Genomic DNA, 26,416 nt, shown 5'->3' with positions numbered 1-26,416 from the left:
AGACTTCTGAAAAGCTGGCAGGAAATTAGAGTCCTAGAATCCATAAGAGGCCCCTAAGGTCATCAAACCCAGCTGTGCTCACCACTACACCACGTTCCCACCTGCCATTTGTTTTAAGTTTACTTTAAAAGCACCAACTTTTAACTTTTGACAGACAGGTCTGTGCTGATTGCACAAGGTATCACAGAATCATGGAATCACAGATGCTGTGGGTGGGAAGGAACCTCAAAGCCCATCCAGTGCCACCCCTGCCATGGGCAAGGACACCTTCCACTGTCCCAGGCTGCTCCAAGCCCCAATGTCCAGCCTGGCCTTGGGCACTGCCAGGGATCCAGGGGCAGCCCCAGCTGCTCTGGGCACCCTGTGCCAGGGCCTTCCCACCCTCCCAGGGAACAATTCCTTCCCAATATCCCATCCATTCCTGCCCTCTGGCACTGGGAAGCCATTCCCTGTGTCCTGGCCCTCCAGCCCTTGTCAAGAGTCTCTCTCCATGTCTTCTGTAGCTCCTTCAGGTCCTGGAAGGCCCCAGTGAGGTCACCCCAAAGCTTCTCCTCTCCAGGCTGGACAATCCCAGCTCTCCCAGCCTTTCCTCCCAGCAGAGCTGCTCCATCCCTCTGATCAATTTGGTGGCCTTCTCTGGAGTGGCTCCAGCAGACCAATGTCCTACATATCTCAGTCCATGGTGATCAGTTCAACCTCTCACCCTCAGACCTCCCAGCACAGCGCAAAGCCTTCACCACCCTTTTCATCCTCCCTGTGTGGGCAAACCTGCCTCAGTCACACACCTCCAGCAGGGAGGATGTTGATCACTCAGCCTCCTGTTTAATTTTCTTCCAGATGTGCTCATGCAGAGCGTGTCACATGAGGCCATGAGGGCTTAAGGCTGTGTCACGTCCCGCTCAGGGCACGGTGGTGCCACCGTGCTGGCTGACCCTTTCCCTCCATCACACAGTCAGTGAGAAGAGCAGCAGCCACACAGCAGCTGTGGAGCGGAGCACAGGGCCTGCCCCAGGCTGTGCCCAGGCCAGAGGGGTGCTGAGCACCCCTCCCACAGCCTCCTTCCCCCAGGCACAGGCTTGAAGGGAAGTGGCGCTTTTGCAAGTAATCCAGAGATTGCTCTGGTGCCTGCTTTAAGCAACGTGCTGGCCTGTGGGGTTGTTTAGAAACTGATTTGTCCCAGGGTTAATCTGGGACAAGGTTTCATCGAGTTATGACAGATGGTATGCTGCCTTTTCACATCTTTTTGATCCTTAATGGCCTGGCAACAATTCCCACAGCCATTGCTGGGTAGATTTTTATCTGACTCTTACTTGGCCGAAAACACTTTGCTTTCTTATTTCAGGAACCCACAGCAATTTCTGTGTCATTTCCCCTGTAATTTTCAAATTTTCTTTTGGGTTTGGTAGATGAATCTCTGAGAGAGACACCCTGATCTTTGAGACTTGCATTTTCATATGCTGGGACTTCAAGCAGGTGGGAATGGGATAAGGCCATGGAAAGTCACAGTTCGCTGAAATCAAGATCAGATGTAATCATCTCCACAACTTCACGATGTTGATCTTCATGGCTCTTCTCCCAGGCAACCACTGACAGAACGAGAGGACACAGCCTCCAGCTGTGCCAGGGGAAGTTTAGGTTGGACATCAGGAGAAAATTCTTCACTGGAAGAGTGGCTGGGCACTGGAATCATCTGCCCGGGGAGGTGGTGGAGTCAGCGTCCCTGGAGGTGTTTAGCAAGGCCTGGACGTGGCACTCGGTGCCAGGTTCAGTTGATGAGGAGCTGTAAGCTCACAGGTTGGACTTGAGGATCTCAAAGGTCTTTTCCAGCGTGGTTCGTTCTGTGGTTCTGTGATCATCCCTGACCCTGGACTATGTCTGTGGGAGGTGTTCCTGCTCCCTAAAGGTCTCTGATAGCCCTGAGCAGGGCTTTGGCAAAGCTGAGCCAGATCAGCTTTTCTCCAATATGCTGGAAAATAATCTCAACAGCACTACGACACCAAGTTTGAAAACTGTAAGTATTTCTTCATTGAGAAATTTTGCCCAAATTGTCCCAGGTCTGTTCACCCACAAACCAAACTTTAAAACACACTTTAAAGTGTAAAATTACACTTTAAATTGTACAACAAAGAGAGATCAGGGAAGAAGCACAAGAAGTTAAGGGTTGTTCTGGGCTCTTCTGAACACAGGAACAGGGGAGGAATTACCAGAGAAAAACCACCAGTGATCACATCTCCATTATTTCCCAATCCACATTCAGGAAGGTTTATGCTGTTGTTTATTCAGTTTCATTACAGTGAATGAAATGATTACGCGAACAACTCTAATGAGGTGTTGTGAAAAGACCAGCTGCTTCCTCAAGCTCCACTGTGCAACTCTAGTATCAGCAAAACCCTTACTAAATGTGTAAACCAGAGATATCCAGCCTAGCTGAAGGGACTTTACACTAGGAGAGGTACAAGCAGATAAGGACTGCTTCCCCCACCAGGTTTAACTTGAGCCATGTTCTCCGAGGTTGCTGCGAGGGAGCTGTGCTTGTCTGGCAGGGATTGCACAAGAGCTGCCATTCTCTCAGGGCTTAAGTCAGGATGATGCTCCCTCTCCCAGCTCAGGATGCCAGGACCAGGTGACTTGTGACTGGTTCACCCCTGTGCTTGGCAAGAGGCACCAGCCAGCATCCTGGGCACAGTCTGGTGGCTGGCACACGTGGGAGAGCAGCAGGAGGAACAGCAGGGCAGGAGCTGGAGGAGAGGTGAGCACGGGTAGCCCAGGACATGATTAACCCCAATGCAAGTGCCGCTTGCACCCCGATGTGCCTCAGAGGAGGTGACTCAGCAGCAGCAGACCTGCCCCTGGGGGACAGCAGGGGGGACACAGCTGATTCCATGGGCTGCTTCTCTTCCTGTTGTGCCAGCAGCAGGTGGGGTTGCAGTCCTGTGATGCCCCAAATAAGGAAATGAAAGGCATCCCGCAGCAATGCTGCCTAATACCTGTGAAGCTGAGGAGATGCAGAAGCAACACATGACACCAGAGGATGCAACTTTTGATTCTTAAAGGGCCTGAGAGGCCAAGAAAAATACAGGCTTTGAGCCTCAGGCCGAGCCCAGGAAGCACATGGATGACTCGTTAGCTGGAAACCCTTGCCTTCCATGTCACACCTTGACCAGCCCACCTGGACACACACCCCTCTGAGAATCGTGGAATCCTGGAGTGGTTTGGGTTGGAATGGAACCTTAGAGATCACCTCATTCCATCCCTGCCATGGGCAGGGACACCTCCCACTGTCCCAGGCTGCTCCAAGCCCCAATGTCCAGCCTGGCCTTGGGCACTGCCAGGGATCCAGGGGCAGCCCCAGCTGCTCTGGGCACCCTGTGCCAGGGCCTGCCCAGCCTGCCAGGGAACAATTCCTTCCCAATATCCCATCTAAACCTAACCTCCTTCAAGTCCTCAAAGGTCTTCATGCCTCCCTTTGACCAAGCTACACAAGAGTTCCTCAGTAAAAATCCAGCTGCTTCGTTTGGCACCTTCTCTCCCTCCATTACAGGTAGAATAACTCCAGGTGCTGAATCACACCCCTCAGCACTGACACACTGCTCCAATAGCCTCATTCCACAGCCTGAGGATGCCAGAGAAGTCTCTGCTGCCTTTCCAACCTCTGTTACTGTTATTTTATTACTGCTATTACTGCTACTTAGTACCACCCCTAGATAATGAGGGGTTAGAAGGCAGAAGCGTGGGCAGCAGGGGAGGGGGGGATTCTGCCCCTGTGCTCAGGTGAGAACCCATCTGGAATTCTGTGCACGGTTCTGGTGCCTCCAACACAAGAAGGACATGGAACTGTTGGAGCAGGTCCAGAGGAGGCCACTGAGTTGCTGAGGGGACTGGAGCACCTCCCCTCTGGAGCCAGGCTGGGAGAGCTGGGGCTGCTCAGCCGGGAGAGGAGAAGGTTGTGTGGAGAGCTCACAGCTCCTTCCAGGGTCTGAAGGGATACAGGGAAACTGGAGAGGGACCCTGCAGCAGGAACTGGAGGGACAGGACACAGGGAATGGCTTCCCAGTGCCAGAGGGGGCAGGATTAGATTGGGTGTTATGAAGGAATTGTTCCCTGGGAGGGTGGGCAGGCCCTGGCACAGGGTGCCCAGAGCAGCTGGGGCTGCCCCTGGATCCCTGGCAGTGTCCAAGGCCAGGCTGGACATTGGGGCTTGGAGCAGCCTGGGACAGTGGGAGGTGTCCCTGTCCCTGGCAGGGGTGGCACTGGATGGGCTTTGAGGTCCTTCCAACCCAGATGGGTTCCATTCCACGATTCTCTTACTCTGTGTAGAGGGATTTTTGTGCTCACAGGTGAGGGAAGACATTTCCAAAAGCCCAGAGCAGGCACAGGTGCAGAACCAAGGCAATGAAGGCGTGGAGCCCTGGCCACACCTGAGGCGGGGAGCAACACGCCCACACTCGGCGTCAGCGGCCGTGGCACCGACAGAACATCCCAGCGTGGGGATGGAGCAACGCAGGGCTGCCTTTCACAACTCACATGCCGCTCGTGCACGGCAGCAGCAGCACTGGAAGGCAGCCTGTGGCCAGGGAGGGCACATGCCAGCAGAGCCAGCCACAGGCTCGGGCTTTCAGGCGGCTACCAAGGCAGGGAAAGGCGTGGGCTGGGTGGTCACGGGCTGCAGGGGGAGAACAAACACCTCTGCTCTGTGCAATACCTGTGGCTTTGGCCAAGCACAGGTGTTGCACCAGCTCTCCCCACACCGCTGGCTGCTGCTGAGACCTTCAGCTTGGTGCTTTTCCAGAAGGGACGTTCAGCCTGCTGCTGTTCCAGAAAGCCCTGCAGAGCTTTTGTGACTTGCCCCTTGCTACCACGACACCTTTAGGACCTCAGGGCCGCGAGGAGGCTGCCTGGGCCACTGTCACTTTTCACGGGGGCTGGAATGACCAACTGTCTCCCATCCAGGCAGGCAGTAAGGCCTGACCTATCCTTGGGGTGTCCTTGGAGAGCTCGGCATGCTGCTGAGGCTTTGTAAAGATGGTAGAGCCCAGGCTTTTCTGTCACACCAGGAACTCTTCTAAATGACCCTGAGAGTTAGGAAATGACCCTGGGAGCTAGGAAATGGCCCTTTACAAAGAAAAGCAGTTGGCATTATTTTTTTTTTACTGTGGCTATCGTGAGCTTAAGGTGCAACTCCATAGCTGGAATTCCTCCGCACGCCAGTCCGGCTGCGTCTGGAAACGCAATCCTCTGCAAGCATGGAAGTCACGGCCACACGGAGGGAGGGACCACGGGAGTGATCAGCACTCATCTGCTAATTGGAGGGCACGTGACGAGGCACGGCAGGGTGCCAGTGTGGCTGGGCTCTGACACAACGTGGTCCTTTAACTGTGGCGGTGATGACAGAGGCACCAGCACTGCCACCACCAGCCCGCTCAGACGCACCAGTGGGCTCGGCCTGGTAACGTATTTTCCTCCGTGTCGCTCGGATCTGTGTCCTTTCGGAGCTGTCCCGAGGGGGGAAAAGCCTCGGTTGCTCTTTGTTACTTTTGGTCTTAACTCGCATCTTGGTGATACCACGGGGAGGTTTGCTGGGAATGTTTCAGGGGGCAGGGAAGTCTCATGGCGTGGGAGATCCACTGGGAGGAGAAGGAGGGAGGCAGAGAGCAATTCACAATTCATGCTGCCGGGCTGAAGTTGAGCTCTAACTTTTGAGAGGCTGGCAAAACATTAGAAATCATATATAATATTAACTGTGTGCATTAAAAATAGACCTCTGCTCAGCTCAGGAGTCTCTAAGGTAATCAAAAAGGTTTCTGCTTTTTTCAGGCTATGCTTATTTAACAAATAGCCTTCCTATGAGGCTCTACCAGTTTCAGTTCATAGGATCCTTCTGTTTACAGTGAGTTTTGGGTACAAAAGCTAAGCAATAGAGAAACAGGAAAAGTATAGACACTGTCATAGCCCAGCCACCCTAAACATGTTCCTTCCATAGCATGAAGTCGCCCTTAAGATTCATTTCCTCCCTAAGACAACTGGTTCAATGGTTTAGTTCTCGTATTGCACAGCTGGTTCTCCTCTTCTTGCCATTAAAAATGCAAAATAAGGGTCCTGCCTGCTGCCAGACCCTGTCTGTTACAGAGGGGTACAACAATTCTCATGTGGACTGTAAAGTAAACTGAAACTGGGAATTCCCTCCACTGTCCCAGCCCAGAAGACGATGTGTGATCTTCAGATATGTGAGGAACTTAACTCATCATAAGCTAGTGGGACCAAACATTCATATCAAATCTGACGATAATAATAATAATCAACAACAGTAACAACAACAGCATTGGCGTTGCTGGTTTTGTTGTTGTTGTTCTTGTTGTTGTTCCTATTCCTATTATTACTATCATTATCGTTATTTTTGATGTCATTGTTATTGTTATTATTATTTACACAGGCACAAGATGTGGCTGTTCATTGCAATCCTGCTTTTCGTACAAGCACCCACGAGCTCCGAAAGTGCCGCCGAGCAGAAAAAGGCTCTAAACCCCGAGACTCTCATGAACGTTGTAAGTCAGGAGAACTCTGAATTTCCAGTCTGAAAGTCTGGGCACGTTCAACTGGAGGAGAGAGGGTTGGAGGGCACATGGAGAGGGCTGGTGTTGTTGAGCTGCTGCCATACGACGCTGCCTCCACACCATCATTAACAAGTTCCTCCTCCTCCCAGCAGAATTAAGCGCAATTATCAGCAGGGCAGTTCAGAGATGGGGATAATCCCAGACTGGATTTGATCAGATATCTCCCCAGAGGGTAGAAATTTGTGCGTGGCTCCTCTCCTTCAGCTGCAGCAAATCGCTCAGGGCCATGTCCAGGTGAGCCCTGGGAGACTCTGAAGCTGGGTTTAGCTGGACCCGGGACATGGGCAATAAATTTGCTGCAGTTCATCTTTCCTGCCAGCCTCGTGACAAAGGGAGCACACAGCCACGTGTGAGCAGGACCACAGTTGGGTTTCACCAGGCGGAAACTTCCCAATCTGTGGAGCTTTCAGCATAAATAAAGCTCAGGCAGAGCCTCAGGAGCCTTGCAGTGAGTCCTGTGGGGTTTATCCCATTGCCCTTCCAGTCAGCCCAGCTCGGCAGGTTCCATCTGCCGCACCGCCTTATCTGCCCGGCGCATCGGCTGGGAGCCTGATGTGTCATGTGCTCTGTCGGTGCCAGGCGTCAGGAGAGCGGGGTCCGCCGTCAGGAGAGCGGGGTCAGGCGTCAGTAAATCCTTTCGGTTTCAATCGTCGTGGTTGGAACCATTCCAAGCCCTGGAGGCGCCCGCGGCTGAGCGTCTCCTCTTCCCTTGGGCAGATCACCGGGGTGGGATTTGGACAGAGCATCCTCTGTCACAAAAAGTCCTCAGCTGGTCCAGAGACACCCCGGGCAAAGCCACGCTCCAGAACTCCGCTTTTACCGAGGGATGTGCTCTTCGAGTCAGACAAGCACCTCGGCTACGGGAAGTTTTCCACATGGGTTTTTCTTCCCTCCAGAGCCAAATCGTCTGCCACAGAGGGTACCCCAGCGAGGAGTATGAAGTTCTGACTCGTGATGGCTACTACATCCGCCTGAACAGAATTCCTCACGGAAGAGAAAAGCCTAACAGCAGAGGTAGGGCTCTATTTTGCTCAGAGCCAGCACAAAAAGCCCTGAATGTAAGCAGGTGAATGGATGAACCTGGCCAGGCAGGGGGAATAGTCATTGTTAAAGCAAAACCACTGAATCCGTGGCGTTTCTCCAATTTTCGGTCAAAGCTGTAGTGCCAGGACACGTCATCAAAATGCCCGTTTTGCATGTCCTCTGGCAGTGCAAGGAAGAGGCTTTGCTGGCCTTAATTTGGGGTGAGTGAATAGAGGGAACCTGGTTCAATGGAATGTGCTGTTTCTTTTGCACCCAGGGGCCAAGCCAGTCGTGTTTCTCCAGCACGGGATATTTGGAGAAGGCAGCCACTGGGTGGAAAATCTGGCTAACAACAGCCTTGGCTTCATACTAGCAGACTCTGGCTATGACGTGTGGCTGGGAAACAGCCGGGGCACGAGCTGGTCCCGCAGACACCAGCACCTTTCAGCTGACCAGGTGGAATTCTGGGATTTCAGGTGGGCTGGAGCGCGTTACAAAAGCCTGGCAGTGTTCTCTGCCTGCCACCAGGCTCTAGGCAGAGGTGGGTGCCTCCGAGCAGGCAAGTCAGAGCACCTAATCCTGGCACGGCCTGTCCCGGGGAGGATGCAGGGGCCGGAGCAGACCTGCCTGCTGACACGGTGCCAGCACCTCCCTGCAGCCGCCGAGAGCACGGGGCAGCGCTGCCTGCACGGGGACACGCAGAGACACCGGCCCTGCCTCGGGGGCATCCGCAGGGACACCGCTGAGATGTCCACAAGTGTCACTGCCACCTCCCTGCTCCTCGACCTTGTTGCCCCTCGTCCCCGAGAACGGCTTTTTAAGCTGCTACCGCCTCTCCAGAGCTGATCTTCAGAGCAGATTGCCCAAGCTCCTAAACAGGCTTTTAGAAAAACCTCACAGAGCAGGTCTGCCCTTCGCCACATCCCACCAACAGGCACACGGGCAGGACCTGGTGCTCCATTCCCCTCTGGGAAGGAGCATCCCCAGGAGCAGAGCTGGTGCTGTAATCCTGGTAGGAGCCGGCTCCGGGTCTGCAGAGAGGCTGGGTATGGCACTGGAACGCTGGCCAGGCTCTGCACAGCCTATTTACTGCTCACCACGGCCGTGGGAGGACTAAGCCCTTTCAGGGGAGGATGATGCCACGGCAGGAAGGATCCATGCCAGGAATTTCCTCCCGGAAAACCAGCCCCGGGTGTTAAGCTGGGCAATGCAAGGCAGCCAAATCTCACAGGTGAGTTTTCCCATCGGTTGCTGCCTCATAACGAATGTCCCCCTGGTGTGTTGCAGCTTCCATGAGATGGCGATGTACGACCTGCCGGCCGCCATCGACTTCGTGCTGCAGAAAACGGGGCAGAAGCAGCTCCACTACGTTGGCTACTCCCAGGGCTGCACGATCGGTGGGTTCCGAGGGGCTGCCGCCGCCTTGGCTTGAAAAGCCTCATTGGCTTGGTCAGCAGAAAGCGGAGGGGTCCCCTCCGTGTGGGCTCAACAACCACTGAAGTGCCTGCTCAGCCAAGGGAATAAAGGTGTTGCCTCCCTTCGGGCATCTCTTGCACCAACATTTAGCAGGAAGGTGGCAAGAGATCTCAGATTCCCAAGTGGAGATAATTAATTAAACAGACCTGGGGCCAAGGGAACCCTCAGATTAAGCACCTGAGGAAAGATGGAGCAAGCCTGAGGTTGTTTTTCTGTTTTCTCAGCCTTTATTGCGTTTTCATCCATGCCCGAACTGGCTCAGAAAGTCAAAATGTTTTTTGCCCTGGCTCCAGTAGTGACAGCCAAGCACGCCAGAAGTCCCCTCATGAAGCTGCTCTTCCTCCTGGACAAAAGTCTCAAGATGATTCCGGTAAGGGATTACTCCATACCCTTCTGCCCCAAAACTCACTGGTTCTGGAGAAGGGATCATGCCCAGACACAGCCCCTGGGGCTCTCTGACGCAGCAGAAAACAGTTAATTCCTGCTGATTTATCAGCACAGACACGATTCAGGTGCACACACAGACCTGGGTGGCCACTTTGTTGAGTGCATGTCTTCCTTCCATCTGTAGGATGAAAGTGGCCTTTACACAGGGGCACTTGTAGGGGCCCTAGACTTGAACACCTGGAAAAGAGCAGCTTTGCCATGTTGATTCCACGAAAAACAGATTCAGTGCTTGGGGGGAGGTGGGAGGAAGTGGAGAGTTGTGAATATTGATTTCCCTGGTGTGTGTTCAGTCAGCATCAGCTCCTGCAACGAGCTGTACACGTCTCTGTGGGGCAGGGGGCAGGGGGGAGTGGGTTGGACCCCTGGACGTTCCCTCGCTGCCTGGATGGTGGGATAGTCCAGGGGCTGGGCTGCAGGGAGGGAAAGGCAGGAAACGCGCGTTGCCCTTCGCTCCCGCAGCTGCTGCTCGGCAGAACGGACGCGTCCCTGCACATGCGGAAGCTGTGGCGGTTCCTCCCGGAGCTGTGCAGGCACACGCTGCTGCACAGGCCCTGTGCCAACCTCCTCTTCCTGCTGGGCGGCCACAACGAGAAGAACCTCAACATGGTGGGTGTGCCGTGCCGGTGGGGACGGGGGTCCCAGGGCCGCTGGCTCTGCCACCCGCCCTGCCCAGCCTCTGCTGCGGCCACTGGCCCCCAGTGCTCACAGCACGCAGACCCTGCACGGGCAACACGTGTCCCTCCGCCAGCTGCTTCTCCTCCTGGGACAGGAAAAGCCCCCAGGCTCTGCCGGGTGGTGTCAGTGGCCAGGTGGGCCTTGATAACACCTCTGAGCTGGGGCTGCCTCTCACTGCGACCACCCCGGGTGCAGCCCCTGCTCTGACCCACCTGCTGAAGCAGCATCTGGGTGACCTCAGGTGGTCACTGAGGCCTTGGGCACAGCCCCCGAGCCTGGGTAACATCTCTCACAGAGCTCACCCTTTATCCCCATCACTCTCCTCCTGGCGCTGTCTCGCAGCAATTGGTTTTTAATGAAAATTATATTCCTGAACCTGGTCCAGCTCTTCAGGCAGCGTGACTCAGCAGTGGCTGCTCTGGGAAACACCTGGCAGCTGCCGCCCTCGCTCCCATCCGCTGGGAAGCAATGACAGCTGGGATATGTTTCCTTGCAGACACGGCTGGACGTGTACACATCCCACTATCCCGACAGCACCTCTGTCAAAAACGTCATCCACTGGGCCCAGGTAGGACCCCTGACACACAGACACTTCACCCCTGGCATGGTCCCTTCCCCGAGAGTCTGCTGTGCCCAGGCAGACGCGAGAGTTCAGGGATCTTGGACACTGGCAGCTCCCGAGAAAGCAAAGGCAAGAAACGAGGTGCTGGATGCAGGACGAGCTGCCCCGGTGCCTCTGAGGACCAGGGCACTGCAGGGCGTGCCCTGTGCTGTGCCAGGCAGGACAAGGGACAGGATGGGGAGGCCACAGATGGATGCTGACACCCCCGGTTTGGGCCCCCCAGGGATCCCCAGAGCAGAACTCGGGGATGCTGAGTTGAGGGGTAGGAGCCCAAGAAGAGGCTGGGGGAACTGGACGAGGAGGTAAAGGGGGACCCAGCAATATCTCCCCTGTCCAAAGGGGTCCTGGGCACCCTGGAGATGGACTCTGCAGCTTCAGCACTGGCTCTGCTGGAAGCAGGGTCAGGCTGGAGGCCCTCACACGTGTGCCTCCTTGCAGAGACAAATTACAGGCAATGGAAGCTGGAAAAGGTGGTCAGGTTGTTGAAGGAACCCCAGCAGCACCCTGTGCACACACAGCTGGTGGTGAGCAGGATTTCAGAGGGAAGAGCGTGGCACCAGGGCAGTCAAGGAGTCACGTGCAACACCTTGGTTTGTCAGCCCATGGCTAGGGACGGGCCTGGAGCCAGAGGAGCACCCTCTCATGATGGGTCCCTCGAGGGGCCAGGAGATGCCAGACCCACGCAGTGGCACTCGCTGGCCTCCCACAGCAGATCCGTGCTCTCCTCCCAGGTGGTGAAATCAGGAGAGTTCAAAGCCTTTGACTACGGCAGCGAGAACCCAGCCGTGTACCAGCAGGTAGGAGCTATAGTGGCAGAATGGTGGGGCAGGGACAGAGCGGCCTGCAGGGACTGACCCACTGAGAGCCCCCGTGTCCCGCCAGGACACCCCGCCCCTGTACCGCGTGGAGGAGATGCCGGTGCCCACGGCGGTGTGGTCGGGAGGGGAGGACTGGGCAGCCGACTGGAGGGATGTGCGCCTGCTGCTGCCCCGCATCGCCCACCTCATCACCTACACCCACATCCCCGACTGGAACCACTGGGACTTTGTCTGGGGCCTGGATGCCCCCGGGCGCCTCTACAGCAGCATCCTGAGGCTGATGGAGGGGTCCTGGTAGAGTGGCGGCTCCCAGGGAGGGGCCGGTGGCCTGGGCCCTGTCCCTCGGCTGAGACAGCCCGAGGAGGGGGTGGGACGCTCCCTGCTGTCCCCTCCTTCCTGCTGGCCTGACACGCTTGTGGTGATGGTGCTTCCCACGCATCCCTTGGTTGTTGGGGTCTGTCCTCCCTGCTTGGGAGCTGCTCAGGGACCGGTGGCACCGTGCCAGGAGGGCAGCACCGGGGTCAGCCAAGGCACCAGGGCAGGCAGGAGCCACCGGTCCTGCTGGAAGGGCCCCGAGGTGATGGTGCTGACCCTGAGCTGTGCCAGGGGGACATGGGGACCCTGCCGTGACCCCACAGTGGCTGCCCAGTGGGTTGTGGATTAGAGCACCCAGCCCCTGAGGAGGTGGGAGGGAGCTGGGCCTGTTGAGCCTGGCTGTGGGGGACAGGCTGACAGCAGCCCCCAGCCCTGGCACAGAAAGGGGTGGAGGGGATGGAGGAGGCCAAACTTTTCTTGGCAGCAGCAACAGGTGATGCAACGAGGGGTTCTGGCCCCAAACTGCAGCCCAGGGGCATTCAGGCTGGATTTGGAGAATCCTTTTTCCCCAAGACAAGTCCCTAGGGAAGTGCAAGGTCTCCATCTGGGCCAAGCCAGGCACTTGCCTCCATTGTTTGGGCTGGGACTCGGGGGCCAGAGGTGCCCAGGAATGGCTGCTTGGCTCAGCATTGGGTATGACCATCCCTCATCCCCGGGAGATGGTGACTCCAAATGCCCTGGGCTGGGTTGCAGGGCCACCATCCCCACCAGGAAGCTGCTGCCAGGCTGATGTCCCAAGGCCGTGTGTTCCCACCCTGCTGCTTGCTGCAAACCTGGAGGTGGGGAAAATCCCTCCAAAATAAAACCCTCAAAGGCGGTTTCAGGAGCCTGTGCTCGACACCCCCAGCTCTTCCTTGCATGTGAATATTTTCTGGGGAGCTGCCAGGGCCAGCAGGGACACGGTAACCCCAGAGGCAGCTGGCACAGCTGGATGGCACAGTGGGTTCTCCGAGGGTCCCAGCTGGGAGCATCCCAGTACATCCCAGTACCCTACCCCACCCCTGGGCAGGCGGCCGGAACGCTTGCTGGCAAAAAAACCCACCAGAGAGCCTTGGGAGTGGAGAGTCTTATTGTATTCATGAAGGTTCGGGAATCACGGGGGGCTGGGAGCGCTGGGAGTGGCCCTTGGGGCAGCCCTGCTGGGATGTGTGTGGCGGGACAGCGGGATGATGGGCAGCCACGGCTCCTCCACCGTGCCAGGCTGGCCGGGCACGGAGTCAGGTGGATGAGAAGGAGCGGAATGGGGAGAGGAGGAGGGTGGGGAGGTGGTCCCAGGACTGCCCCTACTCCAGGAGAGGTCCCCTCTCCCACCCCGGCTTTCTCCTGCCCTCCGTGGGTGCAGGCAGCTGCTTCATCACTGCACCGGGACCCACGGGCATCCCTCCATCCCTCTCGCCGTCCCTTCCCCCGTGCCTCCCTCCATCCCTGCCTTCCTCCTTCGCTCCTGCCGCGGCTCGGGCCGCTCCAGGGGCGGTGCCGTTGGCGGCGGGCGGTGCCAGCGGCGGCGGAGGGCGGGACCGGCCGGCGCGGGCGGCCATGGAGGGCGGCGGGCGGCGGGTGGTGGCGGTGGGCGCGGGGCTGGCGGGGCTGGGGGCGGCCCAGCGGCTCCGCGGACACGGCTCCCTCCGCCTGCTGGAGGCGGCGGCCCGCGCCGGCGGCCGCGTCTGCACCCGCCCCTTCGGTACGGGCGGGGAGGCCGGGGAGGCTCCGGGAGCGGGGGTGGGCGGCACCGGGGGGCGGGCCCGGGCCGGGGCAGGGGGCGGCCGTGCCGGGATGCGGGAGCTGCACCTGAGCCCGGGGGCCCGTCCCGAGTGGGCCGGACGCGTGGCGGGGGTGGCCGGTGCCGCGGGGGCCGGGCAGAAGCCGGTCACGGGTGGCACGGGGCAGCGGGCGGGCTCCGGCCGTTCCGGGGGCACGTGGCGCCCGCGTCCTGCTGCGCCCCGAGGGCTGCTCCGCGGCCGTGGCTCGGGGTGACCCCCTCTCCCTCCCGGCAGCGTCGGGGCTGGCGGAGATGGGGGCACACTGGATCCACGGCCCCTCACCAGGAAATCCCGTGTTCTGCCTGGCCTCCCGCTACGGCCTGCTGGGCCCGGAGGCCGCCCGCGAGGAGAACCAGCAGGTGGAAGCGGGGGGCCACCCCCCGATGCCGTCCGTCACCTACGGCAGCTCGGGGAAGGTGCTGAGCCCCAAGGCAGTGCGCGAAGCCCGCGACCTCTTCTATGCCCTCCTGGCCTCCACCCGCGCTTTCCAGGGGTCCAAGGAGCCACCGTGGCCCAGCGTGGGCCAGTACGTGCGGGCAGAGATCGCCCGGACGGTGCCCACGATGGCGGGGGGCCAGGAGGATGCCCGGCAGCTCCAGCTGGCCGTGCTCGCCGCCTGCCTCAAGCTGGAGTGCTGCATCAGCGGGACCCACAGCATGGACCTGGTGGCCCTGGAGCCCTTCGGGGAGTACGTGTCGCTGCCCGGCCTGGACTGCACCTTCCCACGGTAAGCGCGGGGCTCCGGAGCGGGACACGCAGGAGCGTTCCGGGGCCGCCCCGTCCCCAGCGGTGACTCCTCCCACAGCGGCTACAGCAGCTTGGCCGAGCGCCTGCTCTCGGATCTGCCCGAGGGCACCGTCCTGCTCAACAAGGCAGTGAAGACCATCCAGTGGCAAGGGTCCTTCCGTGAGGAAGGGGACGATGCCAGGGTTTTCCCCGTCCGGGTGGAGTGCGAGGATGGAGATGTCTTCCTTGCTGACCACGTCATCGTCACTGTCCCGCTGGGTGAGGACACCAACACCTTCCCTCTCCCCCCGCCTGTCCCTGCTGACCAGCTGGCATGGCTGGAGACGGGCAAGTGGAGGGGAGGGATTACCTAAACCCCTTCCCAGCCTCCCTTCTCCCACTGGGAAGAGGTTGGAAAGGGGTTCGGGGAGGTCAAAGCATCTCAGACCCCATTTAGGAGCCCAGCTGAGAGCTGCCCCATTGCCTGCCCGATCTTGTGGCTGCAGGTTTCCTCAAGGAACGCCACCAGGAGTTCTTCCAGCCTCCCCTTCCCGAGCGGAAAGCACAAGCCATTCGCCACCTGGGCTTTGGCACCAACAACAAGATCTTCCTGGAGTTCGAGCAGCCTTTCTGGGAGCCCCAGCAGCAGCTCCTGGAAGTGGTGTGGGAGGACGAGTCGCCCCTGGAGGAGCCCAGCGCTGACCTGGAGGCCAACTGGTTCAAGAAGCTCATCGGCTTCGTGGTGCTCCAGCCACCAGAGCAGTAGGTGGCTCTGGGGGGGTTGGGCATCCTCCAGGCCTTCTCCGTGCCACGGGCGGGCACAGGGAGGGCACGGTCCCGCTGGGCAGCAGCTCTCAGCCCCACCTCCCCGCCCCAGGCACGGGCACGTCCTGTGCGGCTTCATCGCGGGGAAGGAGTCAGAGCACATGGAGACGCTGAGCGACGCCGAGGTGCTCAGCGCCATGACCCGCGTCCTGCGCACCATGACAGGTGCCTCCCCGCCTCCCCGCCTCCCCGCCCGCCCGCAGCCCCGGCGGGTCTCTCCAGCCCACCCCTAACCCCCATCCGCAGGGAACCCGAGCCTGCCCGCGCCCAGGAGCGTGCTCCGGTCCCGCTGGCACAGCGCTCCCTACACCCGCGGCTCCTACAGCTACGTGGCCGTCGGCAGCTCGGGGGACGACATCGATGTGCTGGCACAGCCCCTGCCCGAGGACCCCCGCGACCCCCGGGTGAGGATTCAGGCCCAGGGGGCGCAGCAGGGACAGACAGACAGGGGTGGGGACAGGCCACTGCGAGAGCACAGGGAGGTGGCACCGCTGCCCCTTGTGGGGGAGGTCACCAATGCTCAGGTCACCTGCACCATTTCCGTAACACTCGTGGACACGCGGCTCCTCCCAACCGCTTCCCAGCATCCTCACGGCGCGGGGTGGGTGCCTAGGGAAGGCAAAGTGCCCACTCCTGGGTTTTTATGCGGAGCGAAGGGGCTGAGGCTGTTTCAGCACAACCCCGCGGCCTCCTGCGCTCACCCCCCCGCCTCACCGCAGCCCCTGCAGCTCCTCTTCGCCGGCGAGGCCACGCACCGCACCTTCTACTCCACCACCCACGGGGCGCTGCTGTCGGGGTGGCGAGAGGCCGAGCGGCTCAACCAGCTCTTCCAGGCGCCCGTCCCCGCGCCTCAGTCGTGAGGCGGCAAAATAAACGCCGGTGCTTCGCCCTTCGGTCTCCTTTATTGAGAAACCTCCGCGCCGGCGGCTTCTTCCTCTCCGTGGCAGGGTGGATGCGGCGGGGGTGGCTCCAGAGGGTCGCGGTGTTCATTTAATACCAGTTGGTGCTGGAGATGGTGTAGCGGGGGTCGTCCAGCGGGTCCTGCGTCGGGCCTGGCCGAGGGGGGGGCTGCGGGGCGGATGGAGGAGCGGGTTGAGACTCAGAGCCGGCGGCGCGGGGGGTGCCAGGGCCAGCGGGGGGCCCAGAGGGCCCCCCGCTGGCCCTGGCACCCCCCGCGCCGCCGGGAGCTGCGGCCGAGCCCACCGGAGGCTCCGGTGACGGCGGCAGCGGCTCCGCCATTGCTGTGAGTGCCGCCGCTTCCGGTCGCGCCGGAAGTGACGCGCTGAAGTCGCGCCGGAGCCATGCGGGTGTGGGCAGCGCTGCGGGCGGCGGGGACGGTCCCGGGAGGGTTCCGGGAGCGCTTCGAGTTCGGCGGCCGCGATGTGGCCTCGTGGTTCCCGCGGCACATGGCGAAAGGTGAGCGGCGGCAGCGCGGCGGGCGGAGTTCTCCCGCGGAGAGCCCGCTGCGCGCTCACCCCGCGCTGCGCTGTGTGCGGCAGGCCTGCGGCAGATGCGCCTGGCGCTGCGCCGCGCCGACTGCCTCGTGGAGGTGCACGACGCTCGAATATCCTCCACACCTGCCGAAGAAGCCTCTCCCTTGTCTCTCCAGACCACCCTTGCCCCTGACCACCTCCTCTCCTCCCCCATCCCGCCCATCTCCCGGTACGTGCTTCCTTAGCGCAGCCACATCCCGCTGTCGGGCCGTAACCCCGCGCTGCAGGAGGCGCTGGGCATCCGTCCTCACGTCCTGGTGCTGAACAAGATGGATCTGGCGGATCCCCGCCGGCAGCCGGTGAGCGCCGGGGCAGGGCCGGGCGGGGGCAGCGGTGGTGTCCCAGGCAGGTGACAGCAGTGCCTCTTCCCGTCCCCTCCAGGCAGTCTTGGAGCAGCTGAGGCAGCAGGGATGCTCGCACGTGGTCTTCACTGACTGCCAGCGTGATGTCAACGTCAAGAAGGTAGTGGGGCAGCAGCCCAGCCCCGCTCCCTGGCGCGCTCCCAGCCCCATGGAGAGCCCTCAGTGCTCCAGCTGGCTGCTCCCTTTCCAGCTGTCCCAAGTCCTCTGCTCAGCCCCCGTTGTGCACATCTCCCTGGCGCAGTGTCACCAAGCGAGTGGCTGCTGCCAGCCTGGGCACACAGTGACAGCCCTGTCCCCATTCCTCTGCAGGTTGTCCCCATGGTTGCCAGGCTGGTGGCCGAGAGCCCACGCTACCACAGGGCCGAGGTGAGACACATGCACGGAATATCCTGGGTTGGAAGGGTCCCACAGGGATCATGGATCCAGCCCCCAGCCCTGCACAGACCCCCCAACAACCCCAGCCTGGGCATCCCTGGCAGCGCTGTCCAAACGCTCCTGGAGCTCTGGCAGCCTCGGGGCCGTGCCCATTCCCTGGGGAGCCTGGGCAGTGCCCAGCACCCTCTGGGGGAAGCACCTTGCCCTGATCTCAGCCTGAGCCTGCCCTGGCCCAGCTCCAGCCGCTCCCTGGGTGCTGTCCCTGTCCCAGGGAGCAGAGATGGGAGCTGCAGCCCCGGTGAGGTCTGACCTCGGTGTGCTCCAGCTGAACAAACCCAGTGCCCCCAGCTGCTCCTCCAGACCCTTCCCCATCCCCGTGTCCCTCCTTTGGACACTCTCTGACAGCTTTCGATCTCTTTTATATTGTGGTGCCCCGAAACTGCCCCCGATGCTCGAGGTGAGGCTGCCCCAGTGCAGAGCAGGGGGAGGGTCACCTCCCTCTCCAGCCAAGGGACAAGGCTGCTCCCACATGTGCCAGGAGTGCCAGCAAACACTGGGATATTTCCCTGTGGCAGCTGCCTGTTGCTCCAGGGGTGGGTGGTTGGTAACCAGCTGCTCCTTGCCCATGTCTCCCTGGCTTCCAGAGCTCCGAGCACAACATCCTGGTGATCGGCGTGCCCAACGCGGGCAAGTCCTCGCTCATCAACTCCCTGCGGAGGCTGCACCTCAAGAAGGGTATTTCTGCGTGGTGCTAGGGCTCGGGGAGGAGGTGGGCACGGTGTCACGTGTGTCCATGACTGTCTGTCCCCCCAGGCAAGGCCACTGCGGTGGGGGGCGAGCCAGGAATCACCAAGGCAGTGCTGTCCAGGATCCAGGTACCATCCCCATGGGTGGGCTCTGCCTCCTGCGCCCAGGAGACCTCCAGGCTCACAGAGCACATCTCAGAGGGTTGCTCAGGTCCCCTTTCCAGCAAGACCTTAACTCAAGCTCAGTGCCTTGCTTGCTAGCCGTGTGGTGCTAATTACCAGCCCTGCCTTCCCCGTGCCAGGTCTGTGAGAAGCCCCTGATGTACCTGGTGGACACCCCTGGCGTGCTGCCCCCCAAGCTGGGCGATGTGGAGACGGGCATGAAGCTGGCGCTGTGTGGTGAGGTGGAGGCTGTGGCCGGGGGGGGTGGATCCCACAACGTGGCCTCAGTACCCAAGGCTGGGGTGAAACTGCTGCTCACAACCCCTGGGTGTGAGGGGATGGAAGGAGGGTTGGCCAGGGCTCAGCAGGGCTTAGGGAAGCTGGGGCTTGACCTTCTCTTCCAGGAGCCATCCGTGACCACCTGGTGGGGGAGGACGTCATGGCTGACTACCTCCTGTACACCCTAAACAAGCAGCAGCAGTTCGGGTGAGCTGGCAGGGAAGCAGGGAGGAGTCCCAGAGGGTGATGGAGATGCCATTCCCAGGGCATTCTGGGGGGAAGCGGTGCCAGCATCCCCGATGAGCCTTCTCCTCCGGCAGGTACGTGCAGCGCTACGGGCTGGGCCAGGCCTGCGACCACGTCGAGCCCCTGCTCAAGCACGTGGCCCTCACCCAGGGCCGCACGCAGAAGGTGAAGGTGCTGACAGGCACAGGTGGGTGCTTGGGGAGATCTGGGGTGCAGGGCTGGGATTTTGGGCATCCCAGGCCAGGTCCAGGCTGCGCTGATGCTCCTGTATCCATTGCCATCTCCAGGGAACGTAAACATGATGATGCTCAACTACCCAGCTGCTGCCTACGAGTTCCTGCGGGACTTCCGAGCAGGATGCCTGGGCAGGGTGACACTGGACTGAGACCTGTCACTGGACAGGCACTGCCTGCAGCCGTGTGGACTGGGGACACCTCAGCAGGGAGCTGTGGTGTGTGATTGAAGCAGCTCTGCCAGAGCTGCTCCCGGTTTTGGGCAAGGGGCCGGAGGGAGAGGATGCCCCGTGGTGTTGCTGTTGTGATGCTCCCATGGAGAGCTGTACCCGCCCCTGGGAGCCTGGGGCAGGGCTGGTGCCTCCGGCTGGGACCTGGAAACCGCCAGGGAGCTGTTTCCTCGCTGCGGTCTTGGCCTGCTCTGGAGCCTCCATCCCGAAATAAAGCCTGCGTGGGCAGGGGCCGGGCGCTGGCCATCCCAGGGTCCCGCCCCTCGCCCCGCATCCAGCCACACCTGCTTTCGCTCAGCTTTATTGCCGCCTCCTCGGCCTCCGGACACGGCGAGGCCACGGACAGGGGCGCGGTGCAGAAGGGTGCCCGTCAGAGCCGGCGGGGCCTGGCTCGGTGTGGAGGGGTGGTGGTGGAGGGTCTTCCGCGGGGGTCCTGCCCCGCCGGCGGTGGGTGGCCATTGCCCCGGGAGCCGCTGCTCGCCCGAGGCGTGGGGCTCAGCCCCGGGGGGGGCGGCCGGTCCTCGCGGCATCGTGGGTGCACCGGACACAGTCAGGTCCCCCGAAATCCATCAGCGGCGGAGGAGGGCGGCCAGCGGGCAGAGCCAGGGCAGGGCCCGGCCCGACGGGGTCCCGGCCGGCGCGGCGGAGGTCCAGGCGCTGGCGGCCGCCGTCCAGTTGCCGTCGCGGTACTCGACGCCGTCTCCCGCTTGCAGCTCTCCGGACAGCCGGGCCCGGCGCAGGGCCGCCCCCGCCGCCACGCCGGCCGCCGCTCCCGCCGCCGCCGCCCCCGCCACGCGCAGGGCCGCCCCGGCAGAGCCGTACCGGGGCACGGCCGCCCTCGGCCGGCTGCGGGCCGCCCCCCGCGCCGCGCCGCGGGCCGCCCCCCGGGCGCCGCCGCGCCCACCCTTGCCGGCCACCGTGTCGCAGAAGGTGGCGGCCAGCAGCACCAGCGCCCAGCACGCCGCCGCGCTCCGCCGCATCCCGCACCTGCCGCAGGGAGGAAGGGAGAGCCCCGCCGCTCAGCCGCGCCCGGCCGCGGGCGGGGGACCGCGCACCGACGAGTCCCGCTTGCGCGTGTGCTGGGGCCGCGCACGCGTGTGTCACCGCACACGCAGCAGCCCGCGCGTTGCATAAACGCGCTCCCCCCACCCCTGTGGATGATGCTCTCGCACACGCACGCTCCCGCACGCCCCTGTGAATGAGGCTCCCGCACACGCTCGCACCCGCGCGTTCCCCTGCCTTCGCACACACCCGGCCGCGGGGCACACACTCGCACCCCCAACCCTCCCGCGGGGCTCACCGGGCCCGGGGATGCCGCCGGCTCGTTCCGCTCCTCGCCGCTCCTCCCTGGCCGCGCTCCCGCTGCCGCGCTCCCGCCGCGCCCCCCGCACTCCCCCCCACTCCCCGCGCGGGGGGCGGCGGGGGAATCCCCCCTCCTTTCCCCTTCCCCTCCCGTTCCCCGCGACGCCTCTGAACAGCCCAGATCCCGCCGGCCCGGCCCCGCCCGCGCCCCGCGGCGCAGCACGGCGGGACCCCCGTTCGGGGCGGGGGTTCGGGCCCGCGCCCCCTCCCACGGCCCGGGGGTCCCGGCCCCGCCCCCGGGCCCGCCTCGGCCAATGGGGAGGGCGCGCGGCGGGGCGGGGCCGCCCGCACCAATGGGCGGCGGCGGGAGGGGCGGGGCCGCGCCGCGCTCCGCCATGGCCGCCCCGCTGCGCGCGCTCCTCCGCCCCGCCGCCGCCGCCGCCGCCGCGCTGCCCCGAGCGCGCCTCCCGCCGCCGCTCCGCGCCCCCCGCGGCGCACGGGGCTGCAGCGCCGGTGAGCACCGGGGGGGCACCGGGGGGGGTGGGCTTGACCCCGCCCGGCGCTCAGCGCCGGGCACCGCGTCCCTGCTCCGGGCACGGTCGTATACTCGGGCGGGCGTGTGCCTAGCGACCTGCACCTGGTCCCTGGGCTGCGCACCAGGCCATGGCACCGGGCACCACGTCCCTGCTCCACGTACGGTCCCAGCGCCGCGCACGGAGTCCCTGGGCTGTGCACCAGGGCCACGGCACCGGGCACCGGGACCCAGCACAAGGTACGGTCCCAGCACCGGGCATGTGCCCAGCGAGTTCCACGTGGTTCCTGAGCTGCGCCCGAGAGCCCATCACCAGGCACCGGGGCCTGCGCCATGTGTGGGCAGTGGCGCCGCATACCAGGGCACCGGCACTGCGGCCCAGCACCGGGCACCGGGGTCCCTGGTCCGTGCACCAGATCCCAGCACCGGGTGCCTGGACCACGCACAGTGTCCCAGCACAGGGTGGTCACGGGGCTGCAACTTCGCGGGCCAGGGTGGCACCGGGAGCTCCTTTGAGCCAAGCCCCCGCTGACGTCCCGCCGGCTCCCGGTGACCGCTGGCATCAAGGTCGCCTTTAAATAGCACGCAGTGACGGTGGCCAGGTGTTGCCGAGGGTGTCCGGGGGTGTGCCCCGTGCCCGGCAGCCGGTGAGCTAATGGGCCGGTGCTGGTGCGGCGGGCAGGGGCTGCGTTCCAGTACCTGCTGGTACAGAAGACGGGGGCACAGAAGAACGTGGGGCTGATCCAGCTGAACCGGCCGCAGGCGCTCAATGCGCTCTGCGAGGGGCTCATGGCAGAGCTGCGGCAGGCGCTGGAGGCCATGGAGAGCGACCCGGAGGTGGGAGCCATCGTCCTCACCGGCAGCCAGAAAGCCTTCGCAGGTAGGACAGGGGCCTCTCCTCCCCCCAAAGCTTTGGAGGGGATTGGTGTCCCACTGCACTTCCCTTTGCAGCTGGCGCGGACATCAAGGAGATGCAGAATAAAACCTTCCAGGAGTGCTACAACAGCGGCTTCCTTGCCGGGTGGGACAAGGTCTCCATTGTCCGCAAACCCATCATTGCTGCCGTCAATGGCTACGCCGTGAGTGTCCCCCACGTCTCCCTGCACCCCCTGCCCCCACCCTGGCACCCCCTGACCCATCTCTGCCTCCCCTGTCCCAGCTGGGAGGCGGGTGCGAGCTGGCCATGATGTGCGACATCATCTACGCCGGGGAGAAGGCGCAGTTCGGGCAACCCGAAATCCTGCTGGGAACCATCCCAGGTGAGCAGCAGGCACCTGCCAGGGGCTGCCATCCTGGCTGGGGTGGGGACACCCAGGTATCCCTCTCTGAACCTTTCCCTTCCCTAAATGCCCTAGGCGCCGGCGGGACACAGAGGCTGACCAGGGCAGTGGGGAAGTCGCTGGCAATGGAGATGGTCCTCACCGGGGACCGGATTTCGGCGAAGGAGGCAAAGGAGGCAGGTAGGGACATAGGACAGCCCTGGCACCGCAGGGATCTGGTGAGGAGCCATCCCCCCACTTCCCACTGCCCATCCTAGGTCTGGTCAGCAAGGTCTACCCTGTGGAGAAGCTGCTGGACGCAGCCATTGCCTGCGCTGAGAAGATCGCCAGCAACTCCAAGCTGGTGGCCGCCATGGCAAAGGAGTCAGTCAATGCTGGTAGGGGCTGGGGGCCAACTGGGAACCCCCTTGGGGGACTGTGAGGCCAGGCAGAGGGGTCTCCCCAACTTCTCCCTTGCTTTCAGCCTTTGAAACTACACTGACGGAGGGGAACAGGACAGAGAAGCGCCTCTTTTATGCCACCTTTGCCACCGTGAGTAGGGGGATCAGCCCCATGGCATGAGGGATAACAGGGCTGCTGCAGCCCCCCCAAACCTCACCTCTCTGCTTGTCCCAGAGCGACCGCAAGGAGGGCATGACGGCGTTCGTGGAGAAGCGCAAGGCCAACTTCACCGACAGCTGAGCCCGGGAGGTGCAGGTCCCTGGGGTGGTGCAGGTCCCCACGGCCACCTGCAGCCCGTCCACCCCCTGCCTTACCCCGCAGAGGGGACTGGGACCCGTCGGCGAGCGATACTTGCTCGGGGTGACAGCCAGCAGTGGGGACCACCTCTGCCTTCGCTATTAAAGGGTTTTCTAGGTGCTGCCGGGAGATGGGGCGTCCTTGCTGCGAGGTCCTGCCTTAGCTGGGAAATGCTGGGGTTCACTGAGACTGCCCGTGCTCCGTCACGCTGCTCTCCGACTCTGGGCTGGGCAAAAGCAGCCTCGTGGAGCACAGGTCCATGTGGTCCCCAGGAAGGGGACAGTCTGTGGCACCAATGCACTGAGTTTGCCTGGCCTCAGCCTCACCTGGGCTGAACTGAGGCCGGGACGATGGGCTGAGTCTCCTGTCCCAGGGCATCATCCTCATTCTGCCTGGCATCTTGGAGTAATCCTCAGGGGGGTCCTGCAGGTTTGGAGGCCCTGCACTTAGCAGCAGGTTTCTGGCAGCAATGAGGGCCCGTCAGGATGTGGAGAGGGGAGTGGGTTTATTGGTGAGGCTCAAGGCTGGGTAGGGAGGGGCAAATTCCCCCAGGAAGCCCCAGGGGTAGCTCCCACCCCTCATTTCACGGCCTGGGCACATCTCCTTTCAGCTGTGGTAGATGTGGTCACGGTCCTCCTCTGGCCCGTTCTGCACCTCCAGGGACAGCATCCGGAGTGGCCTGTGGGTGTCAGCCTCCCTGGCATCATCCTGGGGGTGGTAGAGGTGGTCACGATCCTCCTCGGGGCCATTCTGCACCTCCAGGGACAGCATCCAGAATGGCACACGGGCATTTGCCTCCCTGGTATCATCTTGGGGGTGGTGGAGGTGGTCACGATCCTCTTCTGGTCCTGCCTGGACTTGGGGTGGGCCCCTCTGAGCCCAGGCACTGCTGGAGAAGACCTTTATACCTGGGTCACCCTCCTCCGGTGTCTCAATGGCTCCTACGCCCAGGATGCTGGAAGAGGGGAGCAAAATCAGCAAGGAAAGGTTGCCAAATACCACCCAGGATTCCCCAGGGGAATCCCACCCCACCGGAGTGCAGGGACCCTGGGGAGATTCCCCACACCACAGGAAGCAGCAGTTGGGATCTCAGGGAGCAAAGGGGCTAATTTAACTATTTGTTCCACAGAAGGGATAGAGAAATCAGCTGGAGTTTGATGCCCAAGGATTTTGGATAATTTGAGGGAAGGGGAGAGGAGATGGAGCTGGGAGCCCCTTAATTTTGGGGGGCACAAAGCAACAAGGGGAATTCATTCCCCCCTGAAACACTTCCCATTTTGGGGTGCTGCTTTATTGGTTTTTACGAGCCAGATGCGAGCGCCTCTTACATTTCCTCAGCCAAATCCTGCTCCATGGCCAGGTCCTTCCACCTGGAGCTGCTTAGAGCCTGTGGGGAGACAAGGGGTGCTGCTGGTCACACTTGGGTCCCCTCATCAGAGGGGGCAGCAGGAGGGCAGGTTGAGGAGGGGAGCTCACCTGGGTGCTGCCGGGGGCCAGCAGGAGGAGGGCAGTGCCCAGCAGGACGGTGGTGCTGCAGAGCCCCATGGCCCTCGGGCTGGAGAAGACATGGCAGAGACATGGTGGCACAATGAGCCGTTCCTGTGCCCACAGCTCGTCCCTGACTCCCAGCACCCACCCTGCCCACCGCTCGTGCCCACCAGAGCTGGCAGGGACCTACCTGTCCATGGCTGCCTCTTGCCACACCTGCCCCGCACTTTGCCCAGCCCCGTGGCAGCCCGGCCCACGCGTCCCTGGTGGCACTGGGTGGATCCAGGTCCCGGTGCGGCCCATCCCACGCGTCCCTCGGGCCCTGGGTGGATGCAGGTCCTGCTGCTCAGGGTGATGGCACATTGCCGTGCACCCCTGGGTTCCCCAGGGCAGGCAGGGCGGTGTCCTGCTGACCCACAGTCTCGGGAAAGGGGATGCACTCCTGACACTGCTCCCCAAAAGCTCCAGCAGCTTCTGTGAGGGCGGGGAGTCCCAGATGTCGCAGAAAAGGTGGAGCTGCTCCCTCTTGCCTGGGCAGGGGCTGCACTCTGCCTTCTCCGCTGTCTCATTCCTGCTGTGGGGTCAAGGCACTCCTGGCTCAACTGTGGCCCTTCCCTTTGTTCTCCTCCACACCTGGCATCGTGGGATCCACATGGATGCCTTCACCTCTCCTGCAACAGGAGTGACACGGGTGATTTGGGGACTTTCAGTGCCCCCACTACTTCCCAATACACTGTTTCTCCCCTGGAGATCTGGAGGCCTGTGTGAACCCAAAGCCTCTCCCTGTCGTATGTCATAGGTTACCCTGTTTCTGTGTGTGGATCATGGCAGAGTGTGTTAAGAAAAAGGGCAAATTCAAGTTTTGACTTGAAATAAGGATTTTTGACAGCCACTGGCCATCTAGGAGATACTTTGTTGCCCATGGAGTCTGGGAAAAGCTGGTGGCCCAGAAGAGAGCCAGTCACGAGCCCTGAGGCTGTAACTGTAACTTCAATTTGTTTCCCAGTTGCAAGGGCAGGCACTCAGGGACCCTGGACTCTGGGGAAAGGGAATTCCCAGGTCACAACTCGTGGACCTGAACACATAAGGGAGAGCAGACTGACTGCTGCCTGACCTTTGTACCATCACATGCCAAAGCCTGCAGGCATCTCCAGCACCATGGAGCTGCTTCCTATTCCCAGGTATGCCAGTGCAGGGAAAAAGCCTCATCAGGGGCTTTAGTGTTGGGAAGTGATTTTTAGACCCCGCTGAGAGATGACTCTGGGCAGATGTGGGATCCTGGCTGCGGGGGTTGCCTGCTGGAGACAGCACTCTCCAGAGCCCACAGAGCAGGGATTAGGGCTGGACAAGCTGGCTGAGTTTTAAACAGAGAGAAGCTTTTTAAAACTCACCGGGAAATCTCCTACATCTCCGTAAACATCATTCCCTGCTCCCATTTGCAAGGATTTTTCAAAGCCCCTTTGATCCTCTATTCCTCACAGAGAGGGGGAAGGGAAAATCTGCAATTATAGGTCCTAAGCTTCTTGGATGAACATTGTTCCAGAAACCTCTTTTTTCGTCTTGTGCACAATTTTTGAGTGTCAGGGTTCACC

The 26,416-nt window shown here is 61.7% G+C and overlaps 6 protein-coding genes and 1 long non-coding RNA gene across 9 annotated transcripts; 5 read left to right on the top strand and 2 right to left on the bottom strand.

Annotated features, from left to right (window-relative positions):
• The first annotated feature begins 551 nt into the window (after nt 1–551).
• On the top strand, nt 552–13,276 carry LOC116447326. Its single transcript, XR_004241559.1, has 3 exons — nt 552–641; nt 1,113–1,121; nt 13,265–13,276. It is a non-coding gene; the product is annotated as an uncharacterized LOC116447326 (long non-coding RNA).
• Nucleotides 5,353–12,887, top strand: LOC116447315 (lysosomal acid lipase/cholesteryl ester hydrolase-like). The gene is made up of 10 exons (XM_032116414.1): nt 5,353–5,446; nt 6,431–6,542; nt 7,508–7,625; nt 7,912–8,110; nt 8,922–9,031; nt 9,335–9,480; nt 10,017–10,163; nt 10,729–10,800; nt 11,586–11,651; nt 11,737–12,887. Exons 1-10 carry the CDS (start codon nt 5,385–5,387, stop codon nt 11,968–11,970), a joined length of 1,266 nt encoding a protein of 421 aa, XP_031972305.1. The 5' UTR covers nt 5,353–5,384; the 3' UTR covers nt 11,971–12,887.
• A 307-nt stretch (nt 13,277–13,583) lies between the features above and the next one.
• PAOX (polyamine oxidase) lies at nt 13,584–16,247 on the top strand. The gene is made up of 7 exons (XM_032116413.1): nt 13,584–13,728; nt 14,042–14,534; nt 14,613–14,812; nt 15,040–15,295; nt 15,411–15,523; nt 15,605–15,762; nt 16,078–16,247. The coding sequence occupies exons 1-7, from the start codon at nt 13,584–13,586 to the stop codon at nt 16,216–16,218; spliced, it is 1,506 nt and encodes a 501-aa protein (XP_031972304.1). The 3' UTR covers nt 16,219–16,247.
• A 104-nt stretch (nt 16,248–16,351) lies between these two features.
• MTG1 (mitochondrial ribosome associated GTPase 1) lies at nt 16,352–19,767 on the top strand. Of its 3 annotated transcripts, none has more exons than XM_032116420.1 (12): nt 16,352–16,478; nt 16,546–16,774; nt 16,858–16,922; nt 17,046–17,150; nt 17,233–17,313; nt 17,523–17,579; nt 18,233–18,323; nt 18,402–18,463; nt 18,637–18,733; nt 18,904–18,982; nt 19,096–19,208; nt 19,309–19,767. In XM_032116420.1, exons 2-12 carry the CDS (start codon nt 16,660–16,662, stop codon nt 19,404–19,406), a joined length of 963 nt encoding a protein of 320 aa, XP_031972311.1. In that variant the 5' UTR covers nt 16,352–16,478; nt 16,546–16,659; the 3' UTR covers nt 19,407–19,767. The 3 variants fall into 3 exon arrangements, with proteins under 3 accessions (XP_031972311.1, XP_031972310.1, XP_031972312.1); XM_032116419.1 differs by having other exon boundaries at nt 18,901–18,982; XM_032116421.1 differs by lacking the exon at nt 16,858–16,922 and having other exon boundaries at nt 17,037–17,150; nt 18,901–18,982.
• A 2-nt stretch (nt 19,768–19,769) lies between these two features.
• On the bottom strand, nt 19,770–21,021 carry SPRN (shadow of prion protein). The gene is made up of 2 exons (XM_032116425.1): nt 20,785–21,021; nt 19,770–20,471 (listed from the first exon to the last, which is right to left on the bottom strand). Exon 2 carries the CDS (start codon nt 20,462–20,464, stop codon nt 20,054–20,056), a length of 411 nt encoding a protein of 136 aa, XP_031972316.1. The 5' UTR covers nt 20,465–20,471; nt 20,785–21,021; the 3' UTR covers nt 19,770–20,053.
• A 160-nt stretch (nt 21,022–21,181) lies between these two features.
• ECHS1 (enoyl-CoA hydratase, short chain 1) lies at nt 21,182–23,465 on the top strand. The gene is made up of 8 exons (XM_032116422.1): nt 21,182–21,299; nt 22,001–22,198; nt 22,270–22,397; nt 22,478–22,577; nt 22,674–22,778; nt 22,856–22,975; nt 23,062–23,129; nt 23,214–23,465. Exons 1-8 carry the CDS (start codon nt 21,182–21,184, stop codon nt 23,277–23,279), a joined length of 903 nt encoding a protein of 300 aa, XP_031972313.1. The 3' UTR covers nt 23,280–23,465.
• Nucleotides 23,466–23,561: 96 nt separating this feature from the next.
• Nucleotides 23,562–26,289, bottom strand: PRAP1 (proline rich acidic protein 1). Its single transcript, XM_032116424.1, has 4 exons — nt 25,015–26,289; nt 24,813–24,891; nt 24,665–24,723; nt 23,562–24,291 (listed from the first exon to the last, which is right to left on the bottom strand). The coding sequence occupies exons 1-4, from the start codon at nt 25,185–25,187 to the stop codon at nt 23,943–23,945; spliced, it is 660 nt and encodes a 219-aa protein (XP_031972315.1). The 5' UTR covers nt 25,188–26,289; the 3' UTR covers nt 23,562–23,942.
• Between the last annotated feature and the right edge of the window lie 127 nt (nt 26,290–26,416).

Source organism: Corvus moneduloides, chromosome 8 (assembly GCF_009650955.1).
Source record: "Corvus moneduloides isolate bCorMon1 chromosome 8, bCorMon1.pri, whole genome shotgun sequence".
Lineage (NCBI taxonomy): Eukaryota > Metazoa > Chordata > Aves > Passeriformes > Corvidae > Corvus > Corvus moneduloides.
The sequence above is the reverse complement of the archived record's forward strand: the minus strand, read 5'-3'. Positions and strand labels throughout refer to the sequence as shown.